General features: G+C 33.0%; 3 protein-coding genes across 5 annotated transcripts in view; 2 read left to right on the top strand and 1 right to left on the bottom strand.

Moving 5' to 3' along the window:
* The window catches only part of LOC129787307 (DNA-binding protein RFX2), an 865,065-nt gene that overhangs the window by 431,684 nt on the left and 418,842 nt on the right, over positions 1 to 14,539 (bottom strand). The gene's annotated exons all lie outside the window — the stretch shown is intronic.
* LOC129787328 (protein pellino) overlaps positions 1 to 14,539 on the top strand; it is a 75,386-nt gene that overhangs the window by 9,539 nt on the left and 51,308 nt on the right. For both annotated transcript variants that reach the window (XM_055822856.1, XM_055822857.1), the window contains exon 2: positions 9,331 to 9,414. In XM_055822856.1, the coding sequence (XP_055678831.1) occupies positions 9,331 to 9,414 (84 nt within the window). The remainder of the gene's footprint in view (positions 1 to 9,330; positions 9,415 to 14,539) is intronic.
* LOC129787336 (serine protease gd-like) lies at positions 185 to 3,315 on the top strand. Its single transcript, XM_055822869.1, has 2 exons — positions 185 to 895; positions 958 to 3,315. The coding sequence occupies exons 1-2, from the start codon at positions 762 to 764 to the stop codon at positions 1,778 to 1,780; spliced, it is 957 nt and encodes a 318-aa protein (XP_055678844.1). The 5' UTR covers positions 185 to 761; the 3' UTR covers positions 1,781 to 3,315.

Genomic DNA, 14,539 nt, shown 5'->3' on the forward strand with positions numbered 1-14,539 from the left:
TGCATTTGAGATGTATTTTGATTTTTTCACCAAAGCACGAGATCTCACTCAGGTGGAGTTTATGACGGCCGAAGAAAAAATCGTATAAATGTATCATTTATACCTCACACTATTCTTGTTCTTGGCGTTTAATTTAAACTGGTTGGGGAAGTTTTGAAACTTTATTAATAATTTTAGCTTTGATTTTTTTTACCTGTTTTCCAATGTAAAATGCCATGGATACTTTTGTATCAATGTGAAGCTCTTCAGTAGCGACTCGGACGCAGCCTTTTAACATCATATTTGTGCCAAATTGAAGATCTTTGTGTGAATTTCAATGATTTTAGTGAAGTTTTTAGTAATTTTCGGGGCTTTTCATTGTGCATTTGCAGAGAGATATGATGTTTGTGGTGATTCTGGATTGAGATATGTGTATATACCGAAAATGGGATGGGTCGGTCTAGGTTGGGCAAATACTTATGGACAATTTCATAATATAGAATTAATTTTGGAATATGAAACATTTGTGAGACCTGATCCAAACAATTTGGGTTCACTTAAAATTCTAACAATGATTCCATTGACTGGTCCTGAAAATTCGTACCATTTTAATATACCCTATGAATTTACATTACCCACGCAATATCCTTTACCGGAAGTTACAAAAGTAATAATAGAAGAGACAGTGCTGTGCAATATTACTGGTTAGTCCACATTTTCATTTTCTTTTAATTGAAATAATAAGTCATAATGTGAAAATCCTTTTATCTTGTTTAGTTTCAATGCCGTATGTAGTTCAGTTGCGGTTGTTGTACAATCACGACACACAAAATAATACGTTAAAAGCAGAAATCATAAAAATATCTGAAAGTACTACCACACTAGCACCCAGAGATGATCGATATGAGGATGATAGGTAACAAAAACGCGCTGCTTACAAAATACACACTTCTTACAAAAGATCATTGATGTTTTTAGTGAGACTGTTGGATGTGGTAAAGTTGATACGGCTAACATCTACGTGCCACTAATTCTGGAAGGAAAGACAATTGAAAGAGGGCAATGGCCATGGTTGGTCTCAGTTTATTCCTACTCAAATCTGAGACTTGGATTCCAATGTGGAGCTACACTCATTTCAAATAAATTAGTTGTAACGGCTGCTCATTGCTTCTTCGATGACTACAATCGAAGAGTCAAGCCAGATGATGTCCTCATTATACTAGGACAGTACAACCTTAAAAGGCCCCAAGATCAAGTAACAAAGATCGTGTACCCACAGAGTGTAAATATTCATCCAGACTATCAGAAGCTCAACAAAATTGATTCAGACATTGCAATTGTTGTTATTCCTGAGCGGGTTCGTTTTACAACGTACATCAGGCCTGCTTGTCTCTGGAAGGGTCCTGAAACAAAAAAGAGCATTGTTGGGAAGACGGGATTCATTGCCGGGTGGGGTCGAGATGAAAATGGAAACTTCTTCACGGAACTTCCGAAACAAACGGAGATTCCGGTAGTTTCGGACGCAGAATGTTTACGGTCTAACGATGTCTTTACGAGGATCACATCTGACGTGACTTTTTGTGCAGGATGGCGCAATGGGACTGAAGGTCCTTGCAATGGTGACTCAGGAGGATCTCTTGTATTTGACAAAGATGGTCGATGGACTCTCAGAGGAGTTGTTTCAACGTCCTTGCTAACTGATGGCAGCAATACCTGCAATCTCAATGAATACGTCGTCTTTACGGATGTGGTACCATTTACGGATTGGATATTATCCTTTGATAAAGAATACGAATATTAAGTTCAAATAATCTTGACCTAATTCTTTTAACTTGCTAAAAAACAAACATTTTAAAACAGAAACTTAAAAAATATATATATTGAATAAGAAAATAATAAAATAATTTAGCAAAAACAGTTTATTTGTGTTTTGATTTTGTGTGCGTATAATGTTAAATAAAGATCACTGGAGTCTGTGTTGGCAAAAGAAGCGTGTTTTTCCAGCCATTCTGTTTTTTTAGCAGCGATGCTAAATACGAAACTTGTTGGGGAATTTTATTGGTTCTTTTTCACCTGTTTGTCACTATAAAGTCCAATGCAGATGTACACAAGAAGAACTCACCTCTTTACTTGTATTTATGCTTCAGAGTTCTTTAGTCAATTCTCATATGTTGGTAAAAACGTTGATCGTGGAAGGTTTTGAGTGAAAAGTATCTGTGATACGGGCATAACACCGTCTTTAGGGACGTATCACCGTTTACAGATTGGATAGTATCCTTTGATAAGAAATACAATTTTTTGTAGATTTTCCTGATGGTTTTTTTTTTTCACTTGAGAAAAAACGAAGAGATGAAGACCCACCTTCGTCTTTCTATTGATTTACAAATTAAAATCTAGAGCAAGAGGCGTGATTTATTAATGAGACCTCTGTGAATTTTTTCATGGGCAAATAAGACATTATTTTAATAAAAAAAAAAGAATTTCCCAACTTCCTCAACTACTCATTATACGGTTTATTGCAGCAAAAATTTTATTTCTGCGAATTTCCTCGATTTTTACGGTCAATATGACCCAAATAGTTAAAATGTGTGACTGATGCAGAAATGCAATAACAGCTGAAACGCTTCCACCATATTTGGTTATTTTGTTGCTTTTCTGCGGTATATAGTACAAAACACCTTGATCTTGTGTCTATTTTATTAAATTTTTCACTCCGTTTTTTTATGGAACTCCAACATTTCAGCTGAATAAGCGTTTTTTTTTTCGAGACGAGAAAATGGTTTTGTGTCCAAAAAGAAAGGAAAAGTGATGAATGATGTTTTTTTTTGTTTAATTTGAAAAGTAAATCTGTTTAATGGGTGTTTTGATATTAAATTTGTAGACTTTGTGAGAGAGACTTGAGAGAAATTTTCGTGGCTTTCATTACTTCATTAGAGGTAATTTTCATAATAGCAATTACATAAAAAAACAGCAGATAAAATTATGTGAGAGAGTGAAATGAAAATTACAAGAGGCTGAAGAACTTGATACTTGAAAGGCAAGAAAAATGCCACAATTCGACGGTGTTTATTGCTTTTTTTTTCAAGATATTGTTGAGATTTATTTTGTTAATTTGTTTTGTAAAAAGGAGGGAAGTAAAAAATAGGGAGGGGGTCTACTGAAAGCTTCAAAACTGTCTCTAATCGTTGAAATTCAATATTTTCATCATAAATCGATAGTTGGGAAATTACTATCGACGTTTTACCTGCAAAATGTGGTATTTAAAAATTAAGAAATTTATCAATTTTTTACTAAATATTTTATATTATCGTTTAATCGATACGCTTTAAAGAAAAATTTAAATTAGAAGAGGAAAAATCTCGCTTTCAAAGTAAGAACTTACAAGATTTTCCAAGTAAGATAATGCTAACTCAACTTAGCATAGTAGGTAGGTGTATTTCCTAGCCCTCGAAATATATTTTTAGAATAGAGACAACAAAAAGTTTTACATTATTATCGGAATTCTTTCGTTTTGAAAGAACAAAGGGCAACCTATAATGCTCATAAATCACAATGACAATGAAAATTTAGGGTTTAGGAGCGGTCTTGTGCATTTTGAGTTTCCGCAATGCTTTTGCTGTATATGGATATAGTTTCCGGTTTGTAAATGATACTTAAACAAATTGCAGAATTTTTATCTGCCCTTCTGCACTATGGCATTTTATGTTGCCTGTATGCGAGCAATATGAATTATTGAGAAATTTTGCATGAATCAGCACTCTTAGTGTGTTTGGAACAAACTCTAACTTATTTAACCATTGCGTGCTCTTGCATGGAGGATTTTACAGTGAAAGAGAGGTCGTCCCCTCTGGCACAATAGTATGAGTGAGTCTGGAGTTCCCACACCGTGTGTGCAAAAACAGCGACAGATTAAATGGAGAAAATTCGATTTCCTTCATGACTCATTATTGCACATGGGCAACTATAGGGGTTGGGTCTACCTCTACCTGCTACCCCTTCGTCATTGGGTAGACTTGGATGTGTTCCAAGAAAGTTTTTTTTCTAAAAAAAAAAGCTTTTATACTTTGAAACATGCTAACATTTTTCACGTGTTCCGCTCCGAATAAAAGTGAGTTTTAGGTGGGTTACAAAATGAACAGGAGGGTTTACCTACCATGTAATTCAATAGAATCTGCAATCTGATCGATTTGACCTTTAAAATTTGTACAGTGTGTGTAGCCTGTGGTACATAACATGGGTAATTTTGCAGAGAGAGAATCCAATTGCAATTAACATGATGAAATCAATTTAAATCGCCATTTAGTCTCCCCATATGCAGACATTTCATGCAGAGAGAGGGAGGGAGGTGATTGAAATTAATGTGGTTTATATGGGAGTCTCCTTTCATCTCTCACCTCTTCACAAGATTCATGCACAGATTGGCTGTAAAATCTGGACAATATAATTAATGGATTGGCGTACTGATGAAAGTTTTCAAATGACTCTTTAGATTTTTTTAACCATTTGCAAAGAATTTATTGCATTTTTTTCTTTTTTACCCTTTTTAATACTTTTAATTGTACGTATCGCGTATTAATTTCATGCATTTTTTTACACCAACAAAACATTTTGTGTGGCTGAAAATTAGAAAGTGAAAATGAATTTTATAAATTTTATACCTTACCAACATATTTGCAGACACTTAAAGTCGTCTGTGAGGTATTTTCAATAAATTTACTTAATTTTTTTTTGTGAAGGGGAAAGGTACTCCACAGCATTCGTGTGAATAAGTATTTTTGGGAGGGGTGTGCGTTGTAAAAAAAAATAATAATAACTGCCCAAAAGGTTGAAAATGAAAAATTAAATTTATAGTTTTTGTTGGTGGGAGATGAAAAATGACAAGTAGTTTTTTTTTATTCTTCAAACACCCACTTGTTGATATTTTTTTGGCTCTTTAAACTCTGTATTAGGCACAACTCTTGTGCTTCCATAAAGTACAGGGTGTAACGTCATAAGTACTTACGTGTTATGATGATTACAATTTACTTTGATTCATCAAAGATTAAGCATATTTTTGTAAATTTTTTTTATCGGTAGGGGTAAATTTTTAAGCGCTTAATTTGCTGTTATAAGTAGGTATCCAACCCCATGCAACGTTAATATTTATTTTAAAATAGTTTTCCAACTAATAATCAGGAGAAAACTATGGAAAGTAAACAAGAAATAATACTCTAAAAATTCATATTTTACTTTAATTACCAATAGAGAGCTTTTTATTGATATATTTTTCCAATAACCTCGTATGAAAAATAAATTTCATGTGGTTGGAAATATGTAATTAATTTTGAATGGATAAATTTTATAGCATTATAGTATTATTTAGGATATAAAATTACAATGTAGAACATTTCACATTTTATCACATATTTTTCATTCATAAAATTGATTTTTCAATAAAGTATCTAGAATAAATATTAATTTTTATTTTATCTGTGAATGAGATAAGTTTATCGAGATTATCTGTAAGCCCTGTCCTATCTGTTGGAATATTGTACAAATAAAAGTGATAATTTGCATGCATTTTATGACTTCTTGTTGGTTTCTTGTGAAGAATGACGAATGACTTCTAAGGGGGCCATTCTATCAAAGTTTCCGTCTTTCTTTTAGGGGGCAAAGGTGAAAGGGAACTTTTTGTGCAAAGTCACTCTGGTGGTGCTGAAAAGTTTGCCTGAAGAGTTTACACTCCAAATCGATCACTACGGTGGGAGGTGATGGAGAAAGAGTTTTTTTTTACTACAATTGTGTTCGCCTTTGCCCCAGAAGCCCAGTTTCTCTAGTTGTCTGACGTCGTTGGTTAACCTAGAGAAAAAGAGAGAAAAAGAGAGTGAGAGAAATTGAGAAAACTATGTAGGAAAATGGGGAAAACTCAATGAGGGGTTGGTAGACAAAATGACGCAAAAATTGTTGGGGGGTAGTTCACTGTGAGGGGTGAAGTGAGAGAAAATTTTCGGGAATAAAAGCGAAACAACTTTTCTCAATTGACCATGGGAATTTAATCGACTTTTTCCATTCTATCCTGCGGGCAATTGGAGATGGTTTTCCGGGAAAACCACAACAGAGTTTTCATGATAAATGCCAAAAGAGAGAGAAACATTTTGTCTGTTTTGAACTGCACAAAAGTTGTGCAATAAAAATTGTAAATTGATGTGGGTCGCACAGGGTGAGTGAATTAGTGGGGAAATTTGAGAACCATCTGCTGTGGCAACAATGCAAATTTGGGTCTAGTCTAGCGTTTTATTGATCACTTTCATTCATATGGCGCCAATGTGGCAATTTTAGGGTGGCACATTCATATACATACACGACTGTACATAATATTGGGCATATTGATGGAGTAAATATTACGAGATACCCTCGACAAATGCCCATTCTTACTCTTCTTATTTATTTCCGCCTTTGTCTCCATCCGCCCCTTTTTTTGCGAGTCTTGCCGACTTGATGGCGTTTTTGTCACCATCGATAAATGTCTCGCGTGGTCACAAGGAAATAATAAAATGCGGTGCAGGTGAAGGTGGCTGTATAAGACCTGGTAACGGTGAAGAAGGTAACATGTCGCGTATAAAAGTTCATTTAATGGTAACAAAACACGCAAATTGCAAAAAAAACTCGATAATATACAATTTAATCGGCAACTTTTATATAGGTATTATTAAGTACTTTATGTGAATCCATTAGATTTTGTATACACGGAAAAAAATAAATAGCCAAGGTAGACACAAAAAATATTTCTCCCAGCTATTTGGCGTTAGAATATAATAATGTCCAGGGTAGAAATGAATTATGTCTCTCCCAGGCATTTGAAATTTCTAGCTCAGAAATTTTAGAGAAAAATCAAAACATTCAAAAATTAGGTTATGGGATGGTGTTGTTGACTTTCTCTGAAGAAGTGCAATTTTCCTCTGGACCCATTTTCAGTAAAATCTCATTATTTGTCGATAAATCCCACAGTTTTCCCAGTGATTTATGAAAATGACCATGTTTATGTGAGTATTGTGCATGTTCTGTTCATAGTGGTTCCTTCCGTGGATTCATTCCCTTTGTTTCTCTGACTCCCAATGATCTTAATGACCTTCTCGCGGAATTTCTCAACATGCTCCTGGACATTTTCAACCTACTTACTCTTCTAGGAGTCACTGGAGGTTCTCCTGAGTGCTAAATTCAATGAAATTGTGCATTATGTGAGCTTCCCGGGCAGATTTTTCATCCCCAGAATGACATCAGACATTTGAACTTTATTCCCAGATTTATCAAAATTCTAGCTCCAACTCCCAAGGATCAGTCAAACTGACCTTTTATCCTATAAAATCACATCAATCTTTACTTTATTGGAAAAAAAATGACAAAATTTGTGAGGCAGTTAAAATTCTTTTGTAGCCGAGACTGGAGCTATAACTGGCTCGAGTACAAATTATGCGTGGTAGAGACATATAAGAATTTCTGGCTTGGATATATGTCAATTTCTGTACCGTACAACTTTTTTCTTTCCGTGTATAAACATGCTGTGGGTTTTTTTATCATTTATTTATTTTTTCTTCTCATGTCACCAATTTATTTTCACAAAAAAAAATAAACGTAAAATAATTATGGAGTATATAGATATAGAAATTAAGTATTAAATTGAGAAGGGGAGGGGTGAATTGTGGAAAATAGCAATTTAACCGTGAGACAATGTCAATAAAGTTAGTTTTCCTGGGAAAATTTCGTCATTTTCCTATTAAATAATTTCACAAGTTTGTTCAAAGCACGCACAAATAAACTAATTTGAGAATGTATAGTAATATTTAATCCTTTTTGGCAAATTTTGGAGTGTCCTTCCAATATAATAATGACTACATACTCAAGGATCTTCTGCATTACACAAATTTTATTTCTTATTCTAGCTATATATTTAATTTTAGCAAAGAACAAGGCAAATAAAGTTTATGAACTTTTTTTTCTCTTAAATTGCCCCGCATTGTCTCAAAGTACTTGATTACATTGTAAATTTTACTTCCTGTTTCGAGTACACAAGTGTTTGGAGGAATAAAGACAGTGATGAATTAAAAACCCGGATCCTCCTATGGAGAATTTCTTTTTAATAATTCTCTCTCCCCTTATAAGGGGGAACTTTAGTTGAAGCATTACAGCTTGTTGTGCACATTTTTTTTTCTCGCAGACAGATAATTCAATTAAGGACATGCTCTGTTAATTCGCAAAACAATCACCTCAAACCACCAGCAAATTGCCAACTGTCAATAAAGTTGTTATGCCGTATTTGTAATACGGTGTGAGACACACTCATCATGTGTTTTGTTGTAATAGGCCAAATGAGAGAAAAAGCATATTATATGAATTAAAGTCTGGGCGCAAAAGGGATTTAATAGTATACAATGAAAATTTTAATTTTTTAACAATGTAATAATATGAAAAAAAAAGCTCCAATGGCTTTTGTCACCAAACTTTTATGAATGGCAAATAAGACGTGGAGTAATGTATTTTTGCGTCCTGGCGGGGAACATTTCTCGCTCTTTTCTCATGACTTCAATTTGAAGTTTCCAGACAGGTATAATGTGTAATTGCCATTGTGATATTACGTACCGAGGGAGTTTCAAGTTTATTCAGGGAAGGAAAAATAAAACATAGAATAAAGGTGAATTTGTTTTTACAAAAAAAAATTAAACGAGAATAGCGCATTGTGAGAGAAAAAAACCTTGTTTTTTGCTATATCTTTTCTTGTCAATTGTCACGCATTTTTTTTGCGCAAGTAGCTTGAGAATTTGTTCTTGAGTCTTTTGCACCCCTTATGGACTATGATGATGAATGGATTGAACAAAGACAAATATTTTTTACCCTCGATTTGTGCTAAAGACCTCACATATAGGAGTTTGTTGTTATCTGATATAGCAACAGACAGGGATTGTACGATATCACCTGGGTGCGTGTGTCTCTATTTGCAATAATCAGTGCAATATGACAGTATATACAAAGTGTAGCAAATTGCGACAAGTTGGGAAGTGAGAGGAGGTACAACAAGAGGTGCAAGATTAGACTAATTAAAGAATATGACCATGAAGTGAATAAATAACCGAGTCAGATTACTAGTAAATTACGATATGATTGTAGACATTTGAGAGTAAAAAGAATGAAGGAGGTCATCAATCTCTTTGTTCCACGTAGTAATGTACAAAGCAATGGATTTGCAATTATACTGTGGACTTTTTAATTTCTCTCTAATTAACTATCGTCAGTATGAATGACTCTTGATATATTTTTCTTGAATGATGTTTTTTATTTAATTGATTTACAATAGTTTTAATTTTTCTTTCTTTACAGCACCGACGGTACAGAGTCTCCAATTTTGGCGGAAAGTGACTCCGACAAGCCAAAAGTTAAATATGGAGAATTAGTTATTCTAGGGTAAGTTTCTTACTATTGATTTATCTTTTTTTTTTAATGAAATATTGAATGTAGGATGTGCGTGAATCAGTTCTAAACGAGTTAAGTTTTAAAATGCTCTTAAATTCTTTAAATTAGTGAATGTTCTGATTGAATGTGTGAAAGAAAACAATAACAGTCACAACATTTTCCTTCCATCCTAAGAAAAATATTAAAAGAGTAATTCTTATTCATGTTAATTTTTTAAATTTCTTTTAAATGCGATGCTAATTCAAAATTTTATTTGATAAAAAATCATTTAAGTCAATCATTTATCAAAAGACTTATGATAAAATAATTTATTAATAGTTTAAACTTAAAAACTTTAATTAGTTCGTCGAATGATCTCCTCTTTAGTCTTTATTTTCTCATTAAAATATTTTCTCAAAAGCTTTATTTACATTCTTTTCTATCTTCCAAGTATAATCCTTCATTTCAAAAGAACTTTGCCATTTGTTGTCCAAATTAAATTGAGGTTTGGAGGCTTTCAAAATAACCGACCAAAATTGATTAAATTGCATTATTATGCAATGTTTTTGTTCAAGGCATTCCCTATTTGCTTCTCTTTTGTGCAAATATAAGATATATATAGATATTGTAATATTTATTTGGGCATGAGGTGTGTATTTGTGTGAATTTGGTGTGATAAAATTGACAAAGTGTTTCATGGTTGCAAGAAATCAATTGATTTACATGCAATACACCACGTGTGTAAAGTTTATAGATGAATAAATTGTGTATAAATAGCGGGAGAGACGGTGTTAGAAGACGTGTGAATATGGAAGAGAGAGAGAAAGAATTGGTGGTTGATTGAGAAAACAATACGTATGTAGGTATGTTGAGGAGGAAGCGCACGACTTGTACACAAGTTATTATAAAATGTTCCATATGGTGTGTGCTATTTAGCGGTTCAATAGTGGAAGGAAGGTTACAATTGAATGAGGTTATTATCGTATAAAATATATTTAGAGGTGGACTCTATTCCCTATGAAAAATGATCAAAATCACTGGTGCGAACTATAAATTTTCAACGACGCGTTGCACATAACATAGAGAAATTATTTTTTTATTTTAAAAGTTTTTCATTCTACTATCCTATAACCGTTTTGCTCCACGGCTACGTGTGCTGTATTGGCGTTGACACAGAGAAGCGACACAGGAAATGCATCCAACCATTCATTTTGCGATTTGTGTTTAGATCTCTTTTGGCCATCACAGGGGCTCTTAACCCGATGATGCTACAAAGGGAACAAGATGTCCCAGACATGAGATGTTTTTTTCTTTATTTTTGTTCTGATGTCGTTCTTTTTTAAATTTTTTAAAATCGTTTAAAAGCTTTTTTTTAATCTCGAAAAGAAATTCTTTTAAAATTAAAAAAAAAAAACTTAAAAGGATTTTTGCCAATGATTTATTTGCATATTCTTATGTTGGAATATCTTGAATGAAGAAATCGTGAGTGTGAGATTCATGTTTGTTTGGATATTTGTGTTTATTTTTAATCCTCATACACCGAAAGTGTGAGAAGCTCTATAATGGTCAGTCAATTGATGATGGCACGTTGATAAATACCCTCAATGATCATTTCTCACTCAGTTCTTGTGATTTAGAATTGTGTGGTTGTTCCCATACATATATAGTTTTAGTGAGAGTGACAACAATCAATGATGGATTTTGATTTATTTATGAAAGAGGAAATTCTATTGAGAGACGAACACAATGGGAGTCAGCAACAGAGAAGGTTTTCAGTGTCTCTTGTCACATTATATAAATATGAAGCTTTGTTAATCAAATAAAGTTTGTATATAATGCAATGTTTGTTGAATATTTAATTGAGAATTTAATATATTATTTACAATTAATTTTGTAGGTATATATGAATAGTGGGTGATTGCCATGGATTTAATGAGGTTATATAATTAAAAGAGAAAAGGAAAAATATTATTTCTAAGAAATAGAAGAGAATTCAATCTTCCTCCCATCAAATATTTGTAGGAGGATGAATTTATTTTAATTTTAAGAAATTCATCAATATTAAACGAACAATGTTTATTGTTTTTAACTCATTTTGTTGTCATTTCGTAATTATTCATTAGAATATATACGGGAATATCTTGGTATGCTAAAAGGAATGCGAATTATTGTTTTTGATGAAATATATAGGTCATTCCCCCCTATGTATGTACATATTATTCAAAATAAACATTTTCTTCACCCACACTTGCTAACATACAAACACTTCTTGGGATAGAAACCATAAATTTTACATCAAATAGCCAAAATGAAGCATACAAAACATTTTTCTGACAACTATACATCAAATAAGCAACATCCCATATGGTGTTTTTACCGTGTCTAATTTACTCCACTTTTCTCACTTCTATTCACTTTCTGTAAATGCACACACAAATAAAAACTACCATAAGAAACACAACATAAACTCCCCTCTCTCTTAAAGATGTCGCATGTCTTTGGTCCTTAATGTAGGTATAGTCCAATAAAATTGTATGCTTCATAAAAGATGAGTGAATTACATAAATAAATCTAACAGTATGGAGGTTACTTCTGTTGCTGCAATAAGATAAAACTGTGATGATTTCTTTGAGATCTTCTTCTAACTATTTGAAGAAAAAATTGCGTATTCAATCTCTTCAATTTATTTATCAAATAAAACAAATATATAGCATAAGAAGCATAAGAAATAATTCTTCTAGAATTACAATTTTAATAAAAATTCTCAGATTCTTAAGCGTTCTGATGGGAAAATTCTTTCGACGATCACTTAAAAGCAATCCTTAAAATGATTTCTACATAAATCATGCTCATATTGTGGCGCATATCAATATAGAGATTTATTTATTATCTCTCCTGTCGCATATAAAAGCTTTTAGCTCCAATATGTTTTTCATATTGGTGGAGATTTTATACAATAAATTGTCACATTCTTTTCTGCGTGTGTGTGCTAAACACAAAGACTTGATATTTTCAGAGTGTAATTGAGGGAGAATAAAGTTAAGAGAAAAAAAAGTCAAGAAATTACAGATATAAAATGCACACGCATCTGACGCAAATAGCTTATGAATTATATAGGAGAAAGATGAAGAATGAAATTATGGATAAGTCTCTCCACTTAAGCATTATATATACAACAACACAGCTAAGAGTGGGAGAGAAAGATGGGAGGGTATTTTGCGATGAAAAAGGAACACAATGAAGCAATAAAGTCTGACAGAAAAACCTTCAGACATATTCGTCGACATACGATTTTGCCGTAATCTTCGGAGAAACATTGAAATAGACAAGATATAAATCTCCCATAGCATCTTTAAAGGCTTTGAGTGGTACACATTGGATGTCTCTACGGGCATAGGGGAGACCGGGGTAAAAATAGTCATTTTCGAATTTTCAAATGCCAATTTCTCAGAAGTTATTAATCGGAAAAATCGGAAAAAATTCTGGTGGAAAGCCCTACCAACCTATAATTTTTGACAGTAATTTGGAGGTTATGCGATCAGTACTTTAGGAGTTAAAAATGAAAATAGATTTTTGGCCCATTTCCCAAACTTTTGCGTATTGAGAAAAACGCGTTTTCCGAAGTTTTCCTTCAGCAATTTTCCAATCTGATATTTTTTCTCACTAGCTGGGTTAGTGCAGAAAACGTTGCCAAGGTGTATTTTTCAATAACTTTTAATGATTTTTCTCTACAATTTTTTGAATCAAAACATAACCCTTGGGGTAGATCTAGTCATCCCATGTAAATCATATGGGAGATCGAAATTTTTGGCATATTTTCTATTCATTTGTTGCAAAATGGCGTGTTTGAGAAAATCGCAAAATTCTCTGTTTTAGTGCGTATAAAAGTGAAATTCCTTGTCGCGGATCAAAAGGTGAGAAGTTTAGCTATCAACTACTATCAATCTCTCAGGTGGAAAATCATTGGAAATGTCGGAAAATTCGGCCGACTTTATTTAGCCTACTGGTGACTATATTTACCCGCCGCGTTTAAAAATAGTCAGAAGCGGAAGGGTTTAGGAAAAGCTCGAAAACTCATATTTCCCGTGGAGATAGAGAAAAGTGGTCTGAGACAAAGTTGTAGGCCAGGAAATTTCCTATAAGAATGACGTATCGAGGAAATTTTCTTGCCCTTGAGGAATCCTGCAGATAAGGATTTATGCAAATTGACTATTTTTACCCCGGTCTCCCCTATACATAACATGGATGGTGTATGCTCGAAACAGCAATCCTTCTGCTGTTTTTTGCTTTTTGTGATTTAATAGAGAAAATCTTTACAATAATGCTGTTTTCTACACTTGTTTTCTCTTAATTCCCTTTTTATTTTGCATAAATGCTATATAGCAATAAAATATATAAATGTAGGAGTATAATGTGAAAAATCAGCAAAAAAGGAAATGGAAAATGTGGACTTGAAGTGAAAGTCCTTTTTTTTAAGTTTTAAGTAAAAGTTTTACAAATCTTGTATTTCTTCGAATATGCGAAAAGATTAATTTATAAAGATTTAAAGAAAAAAATCTCTACTAAATCTAATGTCGAATAAATAAACCGATTTAATATCAATTTACAACAAAAATTCAACTTAAAGGCTGACTTTTTTTTAAAAAACCTTTCCACCACTTTAAACAACAACAAGAGAACAAAAATCCCGCCAAAGGGCAAAAAAAGAAAATGGGAATGTTGCTTAAAATGGAAAATGCTTCCAATAAACACAATAACATGATTCTGGCGAAGCAATAAACTCCACGCTAATACCCATTAGTCCCGAATTAGTTTCACTGCTATGCACAGCATTTGGCTGACAAAAGCCCCTCTTTTACAATTCATCAACCATCCATATTAAATGTAATCCATTTTCAAAGATTTCTTTTTGAACTCTTTTGTGCTTTTTTTTGCTTTCTTGGCGAGAGAATCCAATATTGTAATAAGAAAATAAAAAATCACGCTTAAAGAGGAGGAAAAATAAGCACAATTTCACGAAAATTTCTTCCTATTTGTGAGCCCCAAAAATGGCACAGCAACACAATGGAGGAAAAAAAAAGATTTGTGTGTCCCACACAAAAGTCAATCATAACGCGTCCAGTTATTAGAGTTGGTA

This window comes from Lutzomyia longipalpis, chromosome 1, assembly GCF_024334085.1.
Source record: "Lutzomyia longipalpis isolate SR_M1_2022 chromosome 1, ASM2433408v1".
In the NCBI taxonomy this organism is placed as follows: domain Eukaryota; kingdom Metazoa; phylum Arthropoda; class Insecta; order Diptera; family Psychodidae; genus Lutzomyia; species Lutzomyia longipalpis.